At 35.6% G+C, this 22,100-nt stretch overlaps 1 protein-coding gene across 1 annotated transcript in view; it reads left to right on the top strand.

Moving 5' to 3' along the window:
* Positions 1-22,100, top strand: part of LOC114646512 (serine/threonine-protein kinase D3-like) — a 48,330-nt gene that overhangs the window by 3,642 nt on the left and 22,588 nt on the right. Inside the window, exons 2-10 of the mRNA XM_051922108.1 lie at positions 6,459-6,597; positions 7,516-7,647; positions 7,841-7,995; positions 8,265-8,460; positions 11,340-11,423; positions 11,636-11,777; positions 14,166-14,289; positions 17,547-17,624; positions 20,303-20,525. Of these exons, the coding sequence (XP_051778068.1) occupies positions 6,459-6,597; positions 7,516-7,647; positions 7,841-7,995; positions 8,265-8,460; positions 11,340-11,423; positions 11,636-11,777; positions 14,166-14,289; positions 17,547-17,624; positions 20,303-20,525 (1,273 nt within the window). The remainder of the gene's footprint in view (positions 1-6,458; positions 6,598-7,515; positions 7,648-7,840; positions 7,996-8,264; positions 8,461-11,339; positions 11,424-11,635; positions 11,778-14,165; positions 14,290-17,546; positions 17,625-20,302; positions 20,526-22,100) is intronic.

Here is a 22,100-nt window from a genome sequence, read left to right as displayed (position 1 = left end):
GGGGGTGAATCTTATAAAGCTGCACCAAGGAGTGAATCATTACCCAGGAAAAGAATCAAGAAACAACTGGGAATTTCAATTGAAAAAATAGGCAAGATAAACTGCAAGTTATGAGTAACTATTTTTGGGGGAAAAAATACAAAAAAGAAGAGATGCTAAATGATCCATGGGTTCAAATTGCATAAAATGACTGCTTTTTCATATTTTACTGTTATTGTGGTGAAGTTATTTTGTAGTCTCTTGCTGTTTTTTATTTTTCATGGATGGTATCATTCACTTTGTTTTCATGGATGACACTATTTTGGAACTCTGGATTGTCAGGACATTACATGTTGACATTTGTGTGATGCACACTTTGTGTGACACGTGACATCCCCATGATCGCACATTAAGCAGTACCTGTACTTTGGGAAAGACTTAGAGAACAACTTATTCTTAACCAGTTCTATGATGTATTTAGTTAATGTATTGATTCAGCTACACTTAGAAATTATGCCTTTCAGTTTAGTGTTTCCCTGTGTATTTTGGCTGCAAATCTCTGTTATTACTATATCAACTACCAGTTTTATGACAACTGTTCTGAAACTCTTTTAAAAAATTCTCCCATTCTCCTTATAAAAGGGTTCAATAAAACTTGAATGGAACATTCCATTAGCCATCATAGTGCTGATTGTGTCACTTTTATTCTAAATTAGAACTGTAGAGTGTTAAAGCCTGTCAAAGCAACATCAAAATCAAGAAAACAACCTGAATGAGACACCAGTTCATTATAGAATGTACTCATGCAGGCACACACACTATCTCATATAAGAAGGTGAGCTGATAATCATAATTCAGTCCAGAGAAAAATTCAAGCAGACACAGGGAGAAGATGTCAGTTCCACACAGGCAAAGTCTGCGTGACATTTAAAACCAGTGAGTGTCACAGGGCTCTGAGACCACAGCTCTTACTCCTCTGCCAGAATAACAGAAAATATACAAAAGCATGCAGCAGTCATAATCACACATTCAGTATAAAAATCTAAAGCAACATTAATTTTGTAAATACTAATATTACCGTAACTGCTTATTTAGGAAACATTAGGGTAGTAAATGAGGCAAAATGTAGTAATATAAGAGATATCAGTAAATTTAGTAATTTGACAAAAGAGCCACAAAACTCCAGATGGACCATGAATAATAATATTGCCTTAAGCTAGCTGCTTAGTTATGCCTTTGTTTTGAAATTAAAAAAGAGAATTAGGTCCTATACCAATTACCTTGGGGTTGTACTTTCTGTCTTAAGTTTCTAGAACAAGTTTTAAAAAACACCTGCATTGATCTTATACTCCGTTATCAATCAATTACATATTATTTCATTTATACTGTACTAATAATATTATGTATATATACAGGATACTGTAAAGTAGCAAAATATAATGCAGACTAAACCATTCACTAGAAGATAACTCGCTGTATAGTATATGAGGTGTGAAACTGTCACATAAAGAATATTAAGATTCCTTCATTACTTTTCTTTGAGATACATGATACTTGACTTTAAAAGTTATATGCATCAAGTACATTAATATTTCTAAGTGTGTTTGTACTAAATTTGGTGTTTGTGGGCTGTCAGGGAGTATGCTGTAAGTCTGCATTAGTTTTATTTATGAGTTTCACCAGAATTCCATACAACTAATGTTACTATAGCACTGAAGAATGTACTTGACATTGTTTATTCAATATTGTTTAACACAAAACCCTGAAGCAGGATGATTACCCAAGGCCAGGTCTGAAAACTTCTGAGACAGGTTATTTTATTTATATTGAAATTTAGATGTTCACTGCATGCATCTGCATTAGTTTATTTACAGTCTATACAAAAGTGAATGTTAATGCAGTATTTCTTTACAACCATCAGTAGGGTATACTTTGGAAGGTTATATGAATTTTAAGAGTATTAATACATATCCATATTCACTTTACATTAAGGGCTGGGACACTTTTAGCTGGTGCTGCCTCAAGTGTGTGTCATTGAGCCTAGTATGAATTGGTATCCAATTCTGGGTCTTGTCCCTCACTTTGCACTTGGCGCATCTGGGATAGGCTTCAATTCTCCAAAAATATGGGATTAAAAAATGACTTAATTTATATTATATTGTAATAATCACGTAAGTATTAGCAGAGCTATAACATTTTACATTTAGTTTGTGAACTTTTTCCTTAAGTATGTAATATTAACTTTAACATTAATACCATTAATATTAAGTTAATAATTCTGCTGTATGTAAACATATAGTAAAAGGATGTTTTAATATGTACTAATTTACTGTAGGCAAATAATACTAAAAGCAGTTTTTTGTTTGTTCAGTCACCATTCACACATGAAAAGTCAGAAGCAAACTTTTAGATAAGCACACCTTTTGCACTTTTAAGTGGTCTCTGTAAACAACTCACTCTGGCTAAAGCCACTTTTTCAGTATGGTATATGCATGGGATGACTGTTTTTGAATTCTTTATGCGCCATGGGGGCTTTCTTCTAGCTGTAGTTTCCGTTGTTATTTGCAAACCACAATCTTCCATTTGGTTAGCCTTACTCTGAAAAGGTTGTGTTTGCATATATGTGCTTAAGTGGTAATGACTTACAGGGTGAAAGATTTCTAATAAAATGAAATGTTTTTTTTTTCCATAGCATATAAGTAATCAAAAAGCTGATGACAATATTCTGGAGCAAAAATGTAAATCTGCTAAAACAATTACAACAACAAAAGACTGAATTATTTGGATGAATGTTGTGTTTGTCTTATTTTTTATGTTAGATTCAGCACACTGCACAACTGTAATTTATGAATGTACAAGCATTCATACATGCAGATTTGAAAATATCATGTATATGTCAGATTGCAAGTTGCTGCAACAGTGTGTGAGTGTATGTATGTATCTATCTATCTATCTATCTAAGTGTGTGCTGCAGTGGTGCCTACATATACAGGATGTCAGTATCAAACCACAACGTCCTCTGGCTGGCAGACAAATAAAGAAGTTTAAAGTACAATAAACTGCAGGTTCTTGAGGAAGCTTATCAGATTATTACAAAAATATGACCAGAATTTTAATGATTTAATTGGTTAATAATACAGTAGTAAATCAGAGATTTACTATGAAGTTTTTGAACCTACTTTTTTCCAGTAAAGGATTAAATGAAGTCACAACTAATCCTGATAACAATGTTTACAAGTCAGATGTCAACCCTTTGTTAAATGCCAATTATACATACCGCTTGGACCCTTTCCAAATTATTATTAAGTCAGCCTGTTTTTCAGTTATGGGAAGAAAAAAATGCATTCAGAGAAAATGCAAACAAAATGAGGAGAATGCACAAATTTCACATGGTAATTACCCCATTTTTTCCTGGAGCTGTGAGGCTGCAGCCATAACCACTGTACCAACCAAATTTGAAGCAAGCAGTAATAATTTTAACTTTAGAAGGTGTAAAAACTTGCAAAACACAGTTATTGGTTTTCTGGAACAAGGCTGGGCTTGATGTGATTGTTGATGAGTGCTATTAGTTTTGCAATAGTATTCATGTTACATGCCAACACTGTACTTCCCTGCCACTCAAATTAATGCAAAGCCACTCTCAAATGTCATAAAGATGTACATTTTCTAATGCCATGAATAAAATTGAATAAGTTCTGACAGCAGCATGAAGGTGTAGTATTGCCACATTTTCTAGAGCACACATATTGTGCTCAGTTTCATCTGTATTAATGTACAACATTAAAAGATTAATATATTTAATGCATGTTTTTGGTAGCTTGACTGTTTTCCCCAGTGATTAAATAAATGTTATACATTCTTATCCTTCTCTGTTCTTCACTCAACCCCATGAAAGTAATTCTGTAAAATTTTCTCCTGCAGTTTGTATATAACTGAATATATATTTACTATAAAGCTAGAGTATATCAAAAATCATTATTTAGTGTTAGACAATCGCCTCTAAAATGTCAGAGTATGATATTCAGATTGCCAAAGCATAACTGTTGGACTAAGGTGGAGGCGAGTATACTTTCTTTTATACTATTAAAGCATTTTATGTGTTTGGTTTCTACTTTCAATAGGTTAGTAAGTGGCATATCTTCAGCCTGCTGTAACCGTGGAGTAGTGAAACCAGCTTTTTCTCATGTGAAGAAACATTCCTTTAAGGAAAAGATGGGTGATTCCTTTTGTTAATTAGAACATTAAATTGATTCTGATGAGAACAGTCAATTCAGCCCATCAAACTCATTATGTGTATATTTTAATAATCTCATTTAGGCCACAAACACATACATATTTGAAAGTTAGACCCATTATATAAAGTTTGTCTCTTTTCCTGAACAGAAACAATTCAAAATTAACCCAAGTAGTCAACAAAACCACAAAACAGGTAACAATGCTGTTCCTGTTGGTTTCTAGAACTATGCATGCTTTGGCTGGTTTAGTCAGATGTGTTTCTCACATACGTGAAATATTTCTGTTTCTTTGTTTTACCCCTATGTAAACATTGGTTTACATTATTTATACAGATTCATCATTAAGCAATTTAACCTGTGTCTACACCAAATATAAAAACATTTTTAAATATTGGATATGTGGTCCATTACTAGCTTGAACAAGGTATCATCCATGAAATTCTTGTATACTCAGTGGCATTTACATGCCAGTCTTCTTTTTTTGTCTAGTCAGTCTCTTTTCTGTTATACCAAGCAATGAAGAAGGGCACTCTCTCGTAAGTCTGTAATGAACTTAATTAATTTTTTACTTACCTTGGAATTTTTTGCACACAATGCATAGTCCCATTCTATTTTTGCATATATTTGGACATAAAAAGTTTTCTAAAATATAATTTATTAATGCTGCTATTTATATATTATTTTTATAGCCACAACTCTGTATAGTGGTGTCTATATGATGTTGCCCCATTCCACTTTTCATTAGTTTGGATTTGGGACATTGTCCAAAAGGATATGTTAAGAAAAGTTCAAAAGTAAGTTTTCAGTAATGACACTAGTTTTGTGTGTTTTGAATCTAAGAGGTTATCTACAAATTAAAAGTGCTTCAGCAATACCATATATGCTGTCACAGAGCACCAGGAGTAGTACACCAGCAGAAACAATGAAAAGCAATATACTGTACAAGAATCTCTTCCTTGATATAATGGCCGCTGCTTATCTCAGATGAGATCAGTGTGATAAAACTCTTCTACAGAGACCTCAGTGAAGATGCTATATCAAAAATTTCCATTCTGTTCCCTTACGCTTCTATTTTTTCTGCTTTCTGTCATTTCTAGTGGTTAAAGCCTTTATAAAACTTCTGTGGTAACTTGAGCTATTGCTTTGTACTGCAGCTGTAACCTTTATCTTAAAACCTGAGCTATTTTTATGTTTAACACAGCTCAGTGAAATGTTCCAATTAGGTCATTTTAAACCTAAGTTGATGTACCCTTACCAACTCACATCTTTTTATTTATTTTTTTAATAAAAGGAACCCATTCTGCTCATCTAGCTAACTGCTCACGTGCAGACACAGAAAATTACAAAAGACACAGAAACAAAAAATAGTGTTTCTTGTTGTTAAATATCTAAACAATACAGCATAATATATCCAAGCCTGCATTTTGAGAATGATGCTACTATTCTATTTTTATTCCATTTTGGGGTGTGGTCATTTCCAGCTCTCGTTTAATGCAGCTTGATACTGAGTGAACATGTACAGTACTTTCATGTATCTTATTACTCAATGATACTGCTGGTTAAAAAACTATTTAGATAAGTACTGTATGTTGTTATTACAGCACATGTCAGTTACACCACAGCAGAAATATATTCTTTTTTTGCACTGCTTTTGATAGATGAACAGTATATTCATTGACTTGCTATAAAAATATGTCCCTTAAGGCTGTATAGTAATAATAATAATAATTCTTTTTATATATTTTCTTTTTATAATTTATACAGTGCTTTTCTCACTACTTAACGTGCTCTCCGTGCAGGGAGGACCCGGAAAGCGAACACACAATCTCCTTACTCCTTACTCCCAAACATAATTCTGATTAACTGCTTGCATTCTCCTCATAACCTCAAATGTTCTCTTCTAACATCTGAAAGACAACAAACTCGTGTTGCTTATTGACAATTCAAAATTGGCTTGAAGAATTTACAGATTTCAGGAAATGGTGTCACTTGAAACAGCCACGCTAAATGCACTTCAGTAACTCACATCCACAGTAAAGTGACGTTTTTTTGTGCCTGCTTTTTTTTGTTTGTTTTTAAATGCAAAACATTAAGAGCAGCAGTGGAGAATATGGGAAACAAAGTAATTATATTGACATATAAGAGAATGACTTCCCCTCACAAAAACATAAATGTTCATTACTTAATTTATCTCAAATTAATTTACCTTCTTAATGAAATTTTTGCTTTGAAAACTTTTCCTAGGCTCCAGAGTACACAGTTTTGGGACTGTCTGACAAGATCTTGTTGTTTCGACATCACCTAGACTCTGAGAATATCCTGCATAGGCTGATGGGAAATGATATAATCCAAGATGGGGATTTGATAGAAGTTATTCTGTCAGGTTAGGAACATATTTGAAGTCATATTCTGAATGTTATGGTCTGTTAAATGCTAACTTATACTGCAAATCAGAGATTTTTAAAAAAAGTTTCTTTAAGCTGTAATGATCTATACTTCTAGTATAAAAAGTATTACATCAGTAAGTGGTTTATACACACTGAATTGCTGTTTTAAACAACATAGAAGTAATTTCCCTTCTATGAAAATATTTTAAAATTAATGAAGTGTTTTCTGCATAATTGTTTTAGAAATGCGGTCTTTAATGAATAACCACTTCTTTATGCCCCCCCCCCCCTTTCCTCACATGTGATTCACTTTTTAATCAATGACAATATACAGTATTGCCATTGTGCAGACCATGTTATTTAAAGAAGGCAGACACATTCCAATGGATTTTGTGGGTGTATGTGAGTCTGAATGGTTAAGAATAAATATGTAAGTAGCTTAGAATGTGACTTGATAGTGGATGCAATGTGAACAAAAATAAGTATGTTTATTAACAACAACTGCAAGATGAAACAGAGCAATTTGATAAGCATTGATACTCACCACCAGGTACTGTAATTGGAAGTCTACGAGGACTACTGTCCCTTCTGTCTTTTTGCTACACTTCTACCATTTTGGTTAGTATATCCCCTGTTCTGAGGGCAAAATACCAGCAACTTACAATTAGGTACTGTATATTCATCCAACAAAATTTGCCACTCTATATATTTTGAATCTTGCCAAGAAAGACCATTTGAATTTAACATTGAATCTTATAATCACATTTCAAACAGTATAATTATTTTTATAACAAGCATTTGAATGACCTACAGAAAAGTTTGTTTTTGTGAAAAATATCCATAGTCGAAGTCTAATGCACTTTTGATCACATAAAATATTTAAATCTTCAACTAATTGTTTTTTTTTGTTTTAGGGTCCACTTCTTTAGCCAGCCTTCATTTACGCCCCCATATTTTAGCTGTCCACTCATATCGCACACCAACATTCTGCCATCACTGTGGTGAAATGCTGTGGGGACTGGTACGACAAGGTTTAAAATGTGAAGGTAAGGGGCTATAAATTTTTGTTTGTGCCTTGTGTAAAGTGTACACGGTACCTTCTGGACAGAGGGTTGGGGTCTGAATTGTGCATCACACAGAGCTTCTTATTTGAATCTTTACCATCACAGTATCTGTTGCATTTCTAATTTTATTATAATAATGTTTTCCATTTTTGTTACTCCCTTCTCTTTTTCTCAGGTTGTGGTTTGGACTTCCATAAGCGCTGCGCTTTCAGAATTCCTAATGACTGCAGCCAGGCCAAGAGAAGATGTGGTTCCAGCATCTCCTTATTTCCCATGAGTCGTCCTAGAGCGTCATCCCTCTCCAGCCAGACAGGGGGCAGTCTTGACGAGGTAATGAATAAGATTAAAAGTTATATTGCTATTTTCCCATTGTGTACTTTTATCAGTAAACCAAAGCACGTGATCTCACATTAAATGGTCTAAAAGAAAATATTTTTATTCAAGTGGTGTTGACAATGCTATAAAATAATGAAAAAAAATACCTGCAAAATGAACTGATTGGGTAAAGCTACTTTGTTGTGGCTAATTGTAAAGTCATACTGATGCTTAGAACAGCGAGGATGAATAAATGCAACTGACATTTATTTCTCCTCCCACAGATCAGTATGCTGAAGTCAAACATGTCTTTAAAACAGCCTTCGTGGACAGGGCACACTATCTGGGTGGATCACAGACGGCAAGTTAGCATTGAAGTTCCCCACACCTTCCAGATCCACACCTACAAAAGGCCTACAGTCTGTCAGTTCTGCCATCGCTTACTCAAGGGACTGTTCAGACAGGGTCTGCAGTGTCGAGGTACAGTCAATACAAAAACTGGTCTGTATGATCTCATTCAGACTATTAAAGAAGCACAGTGATGCAGGGAATCACATAATCAATTGTTGGACAAAACTAGAGAAATAAATCACCGACTAGCATCAGACAACGGCTCCCCTTGTTTTTTCCTTAGATGATAGGACAGGGTTTCTGGGGTAATTCCAGGTGCTGAGATAATAAAGAATATCTCTTAATAACATGTTGCAGCAGGAATTGTAATTATTGAAATCTGGGCAGAAATGGGTATTAGGTCCTTCTACGGAGCACCGTGAAAGCCTGATTTTTTCCAGGGGCAGAAAAGACTCATATGTAGCATAGAATGAGGAAAAAAATAAAAGAGGAATTTACTCTGGCAAATGGAGATTGTCTTTAAACCTCTCATTAGGGGTTACTAAGGGATGAAAAGCCTGGTGACCATAAAAGGTGCCCAGAAGTGTGACTATCTGTAGACAGTAGATTTGCAGAAAGGTATTTTGTGTATGCATAAAATGAATTCTTCCAAATTGCAAGTAGCAATAAAACAGACCCCAACTATTACGGAATTCACTTTCCTTTAAAACAATGAGGGGGTTCAGAGATACAGTAGTCAGTGGTCAGCAGGCAGAACTATAGCTTAGTAGCACTGAATTTAGGGAAACCCCTTATAATAATAATAATACATTTTATAATAATATTTTTATAATAATACATATAATAATAATACATTTTATTTATATAGCGCCTTTCCCATGCTCAAGGCACTTACAGATTCTAGTACTTATTCTAGTACTTACTTATTCTAGTATTAACCCAGGACCAAAGCCTAGGTAGGGTTTAATTTTTTTTTCTTCAGATTTACTTTTGTTCTACTCCTAACAGCAATTCCTTTTTGTTGTTGTACATGCTCCAATGAAGCCCTGAAGAACCCATAAGAAATTACACCCCATACGATTCATCCATGAGATTGGGAATGCCTAAAGTCAGTCACTTGAAAACAACATATGCATAGCACATCACCAATACCATCAATAATGATATTAAACCATCACCAGCTGAAATCGAACAAGAAGCACAAGATCAGGAGTCATGGAGGAAACTTGTTCTTGCCTGCACAAGCTCTGTCTAATGACAGCAGCAACAAGCAGCTGACCAATGATGATGATGATTTATTCCAATGAAACTACTTGATTTTTTTTTTACTTTTGATATTTTATATGAATGTTGGAGAGACCACCTAGAAGGGGCTTTTTAACAGAACAAATATCATGGTATGGTGACCTTTTTTCATTATACACAAGAGTATACCTCCACATTAAATGAATGAAGAACCTAGAGATAAAAAAAAGAGATGTACTGCACAATATCTTGGATAAATGTACTAAGGCGACATACCCCATTGTCTAAAAAATATTTATTGAAAAACAACAAAATTATGTTTGTTGAATGACATTTTAAGGAGGTAAATTATTGACTTAATATTAATATTTAAAACCCTACATTTTTAAGTATTGTCAGTTTAAATGGCATTGACCATTATCTTTCACCAAACTATATACAGAATCAGTATTACTTGTATTTTTAAACAAAGTTTAATACCATTCTGTTATACTTACATTTTGCATTGTCAGCTGCTAATGTCTTTCAGAAGAAAAGATTTCACTTTGAATGGCATACAAATTGGTTGCAGGCTTTACTCACACATTTTATTTAGCATGCTACAGACTCACAGTCATCATTTACAAAAAGACGTTAAAATAACAAAATGGAAAATTATAGGGATGTCTGATAGAAATTTATACAATATACTGTATGTTAAGCTCATGTCTCATGAAAGAAAAAGTCCATTTACTTAGAAATTATGCACTGTCATATTGAAAAGGATTGGCTTACGTTATCTTACTGCACATGTATAACAATTATGTGATTTTTGCACAGAAAAAAACTTATTTTTTTTAAAAAAATCTGTATTAATAACCATTTTATTATAAGGTTAGAACCAAATTAAGCGATTTCAGTGGTGTTCTTGCCCTCTACTCGATGCTCCAGGAAGTGACTCTGGCTTTGTGCTTCCACAAAAAGGAAAAAGTGGATGCAGTTAATGAATAGATAGATAGATGGATAGATAAATAAGCAAGCAAGGAATTCCTATTCGGGAAGAATAACCCATAAAATGATGACATTTGCAACAAGTCAAGAGCAGTTTTTGCAAGTCTACAATTTTTTACAAAGTTTACAAGTTTTACAATTTTTGCAAATTTATTTGACACTCCTGTGAGGTAAATGTCAAGAAAGCACTTTTAAAGATAAAGATTTAGTAGTGAGAGAAAGGCAGGATGTAGTTTACACTGCAGTTTTAGAATGAGTTCACACTTACAGAACAGATACTGAAATTTTGGATTAGTATTTAAGAAATCAAAAGTGGTGACAATGACATTTATTTCTACAGCGTACGAAGAATATAACTCAAAGTGTTTTACAAGATATTAAAGAAAAAGTTGCAAGGAAAAAAAACAAAACAAATTAAAAATAGATAAAGAAAAAGAATAGGAATGAATAAATGACACACCCAAAATAGTAAATAAATTAACATACACTTACATAAAAGATATACAAGTAATAGAAAAAGTATAGTCTTTATATATACAGTAGGTTACTTTTTAAGTCTGTAATAAGTCTGATGTTATGGTCAGATGAAATGGGGCAACATTTAAAAAAAAACCTCCTGGTGCAAGATGATGTAAAAAGACTCCACTGGCCATTTTACCTATAACATAAATGTATTTAAATAGTTTATTATTGTTTTCTAAAATGTTAAGACAGTCATGCATTTCCTGTAAACGAAGCTGGTTCCTCCTCTATAATTTTTATGTATCTGCCAGACTGCAAGTTCAACTGTCACAGGAGATGTCAGCAGAGAGTTCCTAACAACTGTGTTGGTGAGAAGAGTTCCTCAAATGATCAAGGTATGTGCTTTCATGACTGAGTATTTTAGCTGATGATCCTAAAAATGTTGTTGTAAAAAAGTTACTAAAATTGGATAGACTAAATTACCAAACAAAAATAAAATAAACATTAAAATAGCCCTCTTTCTCCTTTCTAAATCACCTGCAAAAACAAAGTCCTTTACAAATATTGACAATAGTAAATTAAATGTTTTTGTCTTGATCTATATTAGATGTTGAAATGATCTCCTGCCTTAGCTTGAAGACAGGGGAAGCTCTGGAATTGTCAGTGGAGGGTGTTTTACAGGATAATCAAGAAAGTGACTGCCCGGTAGACGAAGAATCATTATCAGTACCCCATGATGATTTTCTTGGGTAAGTGTTTTGTCTTGGTAGAGTAATATATTGCTCTAATTTCCCCTATTGTATTATTAAGATGTAGCCTCTGTCAGAATGCCTCAAATCCCACAGACTTACCACTGTTTATAAGGTATTATAGTATATAACTTATCCCCACCTTCCCTTCTATATCTATAGGCAATTAGGTGTAGTAAAAAGACAAGCAGGTGTTAAGTTACACATAAAATAATGTATTATTGATAATGTTCATAAATAATAACAATACATTTGAATATTGGCAACCATACAACCTGATTAAATGGTGATGTGTAGTTCAGGCGGCACACAGACTTGTAGTTATTTAAAATGTCTCTAGTTAAGGCATCATTGGTGCTCAGCTTTCTTCAGAACAGGCCGCAATCCTGTTCAAATATGGCTGCCGAGCTTTGGTCCCCATTGTGTTGTCCTTTCAGTTCATCAGCTTGGTCTTCATGAGCAGAGGTTAGTAAGAGAGAGAGAATGTGGTTGAACAAGCAGATTTATAGATTCTCTGTCCAACCCCTACAGCCAATAGGACATCATGGTACTTAAAAGCTTCTGATAGAAGCCAATTCCAAACAGCCATGCTTCAGACCAATGGGACAACACCTGCCATCCCCCAAAACCATATGGCACCTTGGCTTCCTTGCAGGGGTTGAAAGACTTTAGCAGAGAAACACTCGCCAAACTGGTTTAAAGCACATCCCCCCCCCCCCCCCCCCCAACTCTGTCGTAAAATTGAAAGAGACCCATTCCTAAAAGGGGGGGAGGGGTTGTAAACATGAATGGCTCTCACTAATGTAACACTGAATTACATTGCTTTGCCTAAATTACAAATAAAGACATACAAAATATTTATCAAGTTATATGCAAAATCTTACATCACAACAGTAAGGAAATATCCAAAATAACAACTCTTTAACACTTCTTTTTTCTGAACTGAAATACTATCCAGAGATAGTATGTTTCTTTTACTCATTGGGATGGCCTGCGGAAAATGAGCTATCTAGTGGACAATTTCTCAGCACCAGCCTCAACATCTAACCACATTCAAACTTAGGTGAAGGGTTGGATGGGTGTAGGGAAGAGTTCCCACTTGTCATCTGGACTTGAGAATCCTGTCAGTTTGCCAATGCCTCTCTGAAGAAAACCCGTGTAAGGAGAGGCACCCCATGGTTAAATAATGTCAATACCAGTTTTTATTACTGCATGCAGGGTTTTTACAGAGACTCATTGCTAGTATTAGAGAGTTTCACTTACCTTGTTAGTATTATCCATATCAACATGACTCAGAAACAGAAGTGTCAAGGTGTCTGGGACTGGCCTAATGGAGTCCAGTTTTAGGAGTGGACCACAGTATTTGGAACTGATGATGAGCCATTCACAGGCTGCCTGGCTGCAGTGGATTGACAGCTAAAATCAAGAGATGAATGTGGGTGGGGAGCTCACTTAGGTGCTTGCTAGAAAGTAATAATGTTTGGCGACATTGTATGGATGCTGCAATGTGCTGTCTTGGCACATGCTTCCACCCTTGACCTATAATGTACTTTCACAACTGTGTATTGTGTACAGTAGTGCTGGATCAGTGATAACATTTTCACTTCGGAATCTATACCAGCTTTTAAACATCAGTACCAGAACCAAAACAGTACTGAAGCAAATAACAGATACCTCCCCACACCAACACACCCATCTCACAACTGCTTGGTTCCCTGATCCCACAAACACGTGTGACTTCCTGCTACACTACATTCTGCAAATCATTACAAGGGGCAGTGTAGGTGCCTCTGGGTTAATCAGCTTAGATGCAATAGGCATGTTACATCAAAGAGAACGGTCCCCTTGGTGTTCCATTTATGCTAATTAACAACTGAGTGTGAGGTACTTGAAGAATATCCTCTATCCATCCATCCATTTGCCAACCCGCTGAATCCGAACACTGGGTCGCGGGGAATATCATCTACTGCCAGCAAAAAAAAAACAACAAAATGCTGGCACTGTACAGTTTTAAAAGTTGGGGTTTTCAGTACTTTTTCAGTACCAGGATTCCACAGAGCCCTATTGTACAATGTAATGTGATTGTCCACAGAATTACAACAAATGTGCATTTCTTATTTTTACTCTACATTGGAATAAAATCTGCATGGAACTATATAAAAACTCTTCACCTGTAAACAGCACATCCTGCTGTTTTACAAATTAACATGCTACTATGCTAATTAGGAACATGTACTCAAAAAACATGCACTTTCAAGGGGTCATTCATGTTTGTGTAAATTACAATACTTTTTAACTATCTGCATGTTTTCACAGCATAAATCTGTCATGCTGTTCTGCAAATGAAAGTAATCTTACAAATTTATAATCCTGGATCTTGCAATGCAGCCCCTGTTTCAGCAACAACATCCCTCTGATGCGGATTGTGCAGTCAGTAAGACAGACCAAGAGGAAGAGCAGCACAGTAATCAAGGAAAGCTGGATGGTGCACTATACCTGCCAGGATTCACTGGTAAGGACTCAAAACAGGGCTATGAAGAGCAAAAATACTGTAAATGGTCTAGAAATAGATTTATAAAGCAGATGAATCAGATACCAGGAACAGGTGTTATCTGCAGTAAAAGCATCCTAGAAAGGTTTAGCATATTCAAAAATAGCACATTCACTTCATATAAACAATTGTACATATTGTTTTAATAAGGAAAGTTGTTTTGCACTGTTCCCAATTGTTTCCAACTCCATATCAAGCTATTAAAATCATCTGGGTTGAAAAATACACACATGAATGAATAAATGTAATCACTTCACCACCAAGGGTTTCACTAACTACAGACTTTCATGTCAATTAATTATTTGTGTTCAATTTAGCTTCTTGTTGAATCAGCTGGCTCACCCCAGCTCAGTCTGTATTCTTAAAAATAGTATGCAATTTACTTCTCATTGATATCCATAACAATGCTGATTACTTCCATGCCATGGTAATTAGTGCAAAGCTGTTTATAAGGTTATACACTGTCACACAAATTATATTTTACAATACATCACATGATAGCAGTGTGCAGTATAAATCAGGCAGACCAGAGTTTCTAGCATCAGTGTTTAATTAAGAATTGGAATGGGCAAAATTACTAATTTTAGTGAAATAAAACAAGGCTTGATGTGGTTCTAAATGTATTGGTTCTAGAATCTCCCAAGCAGCTCTCCTTACTATGCTTACTATGCTTTTCATGCATAACTGTTTCAAGGATTTACCAAGCAGGTAGAAAAACACAGGTGATCCTGTGAACAATCCTGTGAACAACAGCAGCTTGTGGATCAAAGGTGTCAAGGGAGAATGGCAATAATTAAACAAGCAAAAAACAGGCACGTCACGTCTGAATTAAAATTTGGTATGCAGAATGTGTTCTTAAAATGTCTTTCTTTTATATTCATTAGATGTTGTAGCATATTCAAGACAATATCAGGAACCAATGTTGTCACCATAGCACAAAAAAGAACATCTCCAGTGGGAGCAGAAGCATCAAAACTGGACCCATGCTTAGTCAGACAAATACAGTTTCCTTTTGTATTACAATGATTGAAGGATCAGAAATTAGCCTAAGCAAAACAAGTTTATGCAGCCATCCTGTTTGTTCTTAACAGTACAAGCTGGTATTGGTAGTGTAATGGTATGAAAAATGTTCTCTGGTTACACAATATGGCCCTTGATGCCCTCTGAAGAAATTCTGAATGGCAAGGTGCATCAATTTTTGCTCCAAATAACTTGATTAGTGATCTCAAAAAATATTTTTTAAGAATTTGTCTGTCTAAGCTCCACGGCAGTTTAATTGTTGTTCTGCTTTACTAAAAATACTGCAATACTTGAGAAAGTTCATGTGTCGCTTTTGCTGCCAAAACTTAAGGTAAAAAGAGAGCGGTCAGTTAAACTTTAGGAAATAGTGAAGAAAATACATTAAAGATAGTGGAGAAAAGGGAGTCTGAGGATTTTTTTCTGTGCACAGATAACAGCAGAAATATATTGTTTGTGAACTTGGAATGGAAGGAAAAAGGGGCAGAAAAGAAAAGCTCCTTTAATGAGTTCAGACTATCTCGCTTTATGCGTAACTTGAAATGGACACTCCTTGTCTGTGTGTGGACAGCTCACAACTTTAATTAGATTAAAGAACAAACAAAAAGAATTTGCAATCAATGCCTAATAAATAATTGGCTTGTTAGCTTAAGAGACAAATTTGTCTGTTTTATACATAAATTTGTTCTGCAGTTTAATTACCAAATACCATTGTAATATAGGATGCAAGGCTTCTACATTGTTGGTTATGCAGAAGCTTAGTGTAATAAATAAATAAATAAATGATAAAGAATACAAATCAGAATTAGAATTAGCTAATTCTAGCAACAGGAAATGTTTGATAAGTACTGGCCCTAAAACCACCTTATTGGAGCATCCGTTCTGCATCCCTTAAGAGCTACAGTTTATACACACTTGGATGGTGACTATCCGTTTGATAATGCACTACATTACAAGGCATGTGTATTTCACCCAAATGGTTCCCGGAACATGTCATTGTGTACGTAATAGTTGTGATCTTTACAGCGCCCACAACACCACTGAGCATCTTTGTAATATTGTGGAAAGACCTGTACAGAAAGGGCCAGACAAGACTGTAGCAATATATACCACTCATGCAACAGAATCACTCTTTCATGGTACAACATTCTCAGACAATGCCTCCAGCATTTTGCACAATCCATCCTCAGATAAATTCATGCTGTTCTAAAGGAGGAGCAACAAACTCCTAAATAGGTGTACCTAATAAACTGGCAACCCAAAGTATATTTTGCATTCTTTTTCATTTACTGTCTTGTTAGAAACATTAATGATTCTTTATTTAACCAGTAGCCAGTAATAAATAAGGCTTTTATAACAAAGTTGACAACACCATGGCATCTAGTTTGGGTCTATTTGCCCCTCTGTGTGTCCACTATAAAATAAGTTGAGTGATCAAGTGCTCCTGGTCTACTTCAGTCCTCAAAACATTTGATTGCCAAAATAAAAATTTGGATTTTCTGAAGTAGCAGAAGGAGAAAAGGGCCTTATTAATGGTGGGTTACTATAAGAATAAACAAATTGTCTGAAACAAACATATGCAGCCACCATAGCCCTTTTAAGACAAGGTGAAGAATCGTGGGTTCAAATATGCACAAACTTCTAAAAACACACAACAGTGTGTCTGGTGTATTACAGTATGATGGTATGGTGTAAAAGTCTAAAGCAAAGGTCATACAGTAGCATCAGATAGGAACCCACTGTGGACAGTGCGTCAGTCTTAAAGGGCACATTCATTCAGTCACAAGCTGCCAATTTATTCATCCATCCATTTTCACACACTCTATATCTAGTTCAGAGTTCTGGAAGCAACAGCCTATCCCATGAGCACTGGGTACAGGGCACACAGTCACTCTTACTTATATCGGACTAGTTCAGAGTCACCAAGGTTGTGTTGGACCATGCTTTAAAGCAAAAGCAAACCACTATAGATAATCAATTTTAGTTATACTTAGCTTTAGGGTTTTAACAATCGCATTTTAGATTTTCTGGATTTGATCATCTTGATTATAATGATGACTGTAACACTATCTTAGGTTTATGTGGACAAAAGAGGTCATAGGGTATGTGTCAGATTGTTTGCAAAAAAGGTTAGAGATAATATAAAGAGAACTTAAACACTGTACTTACATAAACTTTTGTCATATTTTCCCTTTAAATAGAGAAAACGGCATTACTGGCAATTGGATAGCAAGTGCATCACGATGTTTCATAATGAGAACAGGAACAAGTACTATAAGGTAAGATGCATTCTTTCATGATGAAACACGGAGGAACTTGTAAATAAGCCACACATTAAAAAATTGTGGCTTCACCTATAGTACCCCCTGCACCCAACAATAACAGATACTTAGCCATATTTAAAAATTTCGATATTTCCTTCAGCACAAAAGGAATCAAATGTTTCCTAAAAGTAAATAGGCATGGTGTCTTTCAGAGTGGACCCAATCATATATACAAGTGCTATAAGCTTTATTAGTGACATGAAAAAAGTCCAGCATTTTCAGTATGTTACTGACAAGGACTTTTAGACATTAACCAGTTAACTAAAAAGATTACAATATGCAAGATGTAATGCCTGAAGAAGGGGCCTGAGTTGCCTCGAAAGCTTGCATATTGTAATCTTTTTATTTAGCCAATAAAAGGTGTCATTTTGCATTAACAAATACATTAACTGTATGGGGAATAGCTTTTGAAAAAGAATAATACTCCAGTTTGTTTTTTCTTTTGTGATTTTTTTAAGCAGGACAATCAAGAAAAAGATATTTGGAAACACAAAACAGTAACAAATTTTTAAACAATCTCAACAAAATTTTTGCAGTACTTGACTACACATACATATCTCCTGATTAACTGCCCTCTCCAATTATGAATCCCGTAGAATGCCAGAAGTGACTCTACTCTGTTGGGCAGTTGAGGAAGGCCTTAGCCTGCAACTGCTTCATCCTGGGAATTACCGGTATGTTAATCTGCATCCAGTCTTGCAAGCAGGTCCTCCAACTTGGAAAGGAAAACTTGGGGGTTGGTGACAGGATTGGCACTCCAGCTACTGTAAAACACCTCACACTGCCCCAGTGTGGAGGTGAGGTGTCACCTGCTGCACTCAGATCCCAATCTAGGTGGTTCATTGTGTGGCGGGTGTATCAATGCTCCCAACCTCCTCTTCCTCCTCCCAAGAATGAGCTACCCAGGAAGTAACAGCCTTGTTTATCAAACCAAGGCAAAGCAACACTAACCAATAAACCAGCCTTTAAAAAACTTTAGTGAGCAAATTATTTTCCCTGAAGCGCTGCACATTCTGACGTGTTTTGGCTGATACAATACAAACACCAAAAAATGGCATTTTTCACTCGTGACTAGTTAAAAAAAAAATGGTCAGCCTGCCTTGAAAGGATTCAATCCCTCTTTTAGAGTTAAGTGATTTTATTGAGAGATCTTTTACCTGCCACCTTTAGATATAAAATGGAACATTAGTCTTTGGAAATAATCTGTATTTGTAATTGAACTTTTAACAGACAAAATTACCTCAGGTCTTTAATTGGCAGAAAATTACACATTATTTCCACATTAAGGGTTTTTGGATTGTAGTCAAGAGTGTTTAGATTTGCAACCAAGAATTTCATTCTACTCAGTGTATGTGACGACAAACTCCAGGATAAGACAGGATAAGACATAATTAAGATTGAACAGGCAAGACTGTGAATGTGACTGTTACTGTAAGTTTCTGATATTTAAGGACGGTCAGTGCCACCGTCTCCAACCCATATAACATAGCTGGTCTATCTACCATCCTGTAGACCTTCCCTTTAAAATGTAACATACATTTTACAATTTTAAAATAAATAAATAAATACATTTTATAACTAAAAACTTATTTTTCTAATGGGATTTGTGTGTGTGTAATTTCATATTTCAGATACTAGGGTATTGAATTTCACAAGGCTAGACAGAAATACTGGAAAATTTTTTAGTTCATCTCTAAGCCCAACATGACAGTTGTTAAAACTGATAGCAGTCTGCTTGTTCAAGACTGTAATATTGCCTATCAGACAAGTAATTTCAGCAGTAATTTTGTTTTATTGTAACAACTTTCAACAAAGGTTCTGCCAATGCCTTTTACTATTATTATAAGCCTTTTATGGGCTTCATGTTAGATAGGTACATCGACTGGAGAAGCAGCACAGAAAAGGCAGACAGGACATAAGCAGGGCCTTGTAGCTTTCTTGTGGAGATGTACTAACCTGCAGTTCATTTAGTTTTAATCAGAAAGTGTGCCTCTAAATATTCATCACAAGCAGTTGGTTTCAAAACCACAGCTATTGATGTCAGAGGGTCTTTCTTTTATTTTTATGCTTGCATGTTCACATGCAAACCCTTAAGTATTCTTCTTCTGTGGAGAGTTTTATTTTATCCTTGTGCTCATGCAACTTAGTCCTTATAGAAGAATGATTTTTCATCTTTAAGCCGTAGCACTGGATGTAGTGTTATGTTATTAGGCAACAATCAGTTAAAGAAACTTTAAATGTGTAGCTATTTGATTTATATTGTATATTTGTATTTAGCTACAGTCATAAAACTGAGGTCAACAGCAAAGTTCCCAAATATACATTGCAGCTATAATAAAATGTTGACTACTTAAAATATAATTGCACACATTAAAAACAGAAATGGCAAATACTATAACAGAAATTAGCATGATACATTAAGCCTTTAATTGATCAGATGATCACCTGACACAAGTGTATGAATAAGCAATTGACTGAAGGTCTGTCCATTTACAGAGCTTGATAACTATTATGTGATTCATCATCAACAAGAGTCAAAATCACGCTGGTCATCTTTGTCATAATTATAGTATATGCATAACCACTGTAGTATCTTCAAGTGCTAGATTAATCCATTTGAATTTTTCTCACAGGAGCTGCCCCTGTCTGAAATTCTGATGATAAACAGTGCAGCAGATGATACAGAGCACCGCTTTGTACTCACCACAGACACACAGGTGTATTATGTCACTGGAGCATACTTCACTTCATCGCAGGTACATAAAGATGCATCTGAGAGCCTTTCCTGGGAGAAGGCTATTCGACAAGCACTAATGCCTGTGCACGCTCCCACTGGAAGGTCTAACAGTGACAATGGTAAGAGAAAGCATTGTGTATTCTGCATATCTTGTGTACAAAAGGTTTTCAGCTAACTAACAAGCACAGCCAACGATATGGTATGAACCTATTCTTTTATGCACGTATCTGACAAAAAAAAACAAACATATTTTGTCACTTTGTAAAACTACCCTCACATTTGTTGTTATTCTTGGGTTTAGTGCATGGATAGATGTTATGAACACATTATGAGTACTGACAGAGGATTGTACTGAAAAGATTTATGATGGACAAAAATTAAATATTGATAATTATAAAGATGTTCTTTGTTGACTGACATTCAGTAGCCTACACAATGTATACAACTATTTTCTGACCAGCTTAATTCAATTTAGAGACACATGGCCATAGGCTGTCCAAGCAACATTGGGTGTATTGTAGAAACCAATCCTGATTTCTATCACGGAAAGCGACACACCCACCACCACTGGACCAATTTAGATTTGCCATTAAACCTACAGTATTCTGCACATGGGATTGCAAACAAATATATAAGCACCCTCAATAACAGGATGCCACACTTGTTAACATTGTGAACAACAAAATCTTTATAAAAGAAGTCATATGTCTTGCTTTGCTCAGCCCAAGATATTAATGAAACCAGCACATAAATATTTCAGGTGTTTACTACCATGTTAATCAGCAGTCCTGTCAAATGCTGTTTTACAAATATCAGCACAAACAAGTGGAAAGATCTGATTAATATTTTGCAACACACGAAATAAATACAAGCTTAGATGTGAAACTACTGGCATCTTATTTAAACTATCATCTTACTCACAGCAGCAGACAGAATAACATCTGTAGCTTAATGTGTTCCTTACATTGGTTCCATATTTTAAGCAAGTAATGCAAAATTGGATTGCTAATACATTGGTGATAGTTATTGATGGGCGGCACGGTGGCGCAGTGGGTAGCGCTGCTGCCTCGCAGTTGGGAGACCTGGGGACCTGGGTTCGCTTCCCGGGTCCTCCCTGCGTGGAGTTTGCATGTTCTCCCCGTGTCTGCGTGGGTTTCCTCCGGGCGCTCCGGTTTCCTCCATAGTCCAAAGACATGCAGGTTAGGAGGATTGGCGATTCTAAATTGGCCCTAGTGTGTGCTTGGTGTGTGGGTGTGTTTGTGTGTGTCCTGCGGTGGGTTGGCACCCTGCCCGGGATTGGTTCCTGCCTTGTGCCCTGTGTTGCTGGGATTGGCTCCAGCAGACCCCCGTGACCCTGTGTTCGGATTCAGCGGGTTGGAAAATGGATGGATGGATAGTTATTGATGACTGGAGCACAGACTTAGCATACATAAAGAATTTTGGGAAATATTTCCACTCCTTTTGGATATGTTTCATTTCATAATTAGTGAGAAATGATTAAAACAGTTGCCCTTCACATATTCTATCATTATCTGTTTTTACCTGTAATGAATAATCAAATCATGCAAAGATATTCCTCAGTTCTCTAGTAACTGCGTCCAATGATATGTCTAATACAATGATAGCCTCGGGTATGAGGTTTTAATAGTCTATGACAGTCAGATACAGTGCATCCGGAAAGTATTCACAGCGCA

This window comes from Erpetoichthys calabaricus, chromosome 1 (assembly GCF_900747795.2).
Source record: "Erpetoichthys calabaricus chromosome 1, fErpCal1.3, whole genome shotgun sequence".
Classification (NCBI taxonomy): domain Eukaryota; kingdom Metazoa; phylum Chordata; class Cladistia; order Polypteriformes; family Polypteridae; genus Erpetoichthys; species Erpetoichthys calabaricus.
The sequence above is the reverse complement of the archived record's forward strand: the minus strand, read 5'-3'. Positions and strand labels throughout refer to the sequence as shown.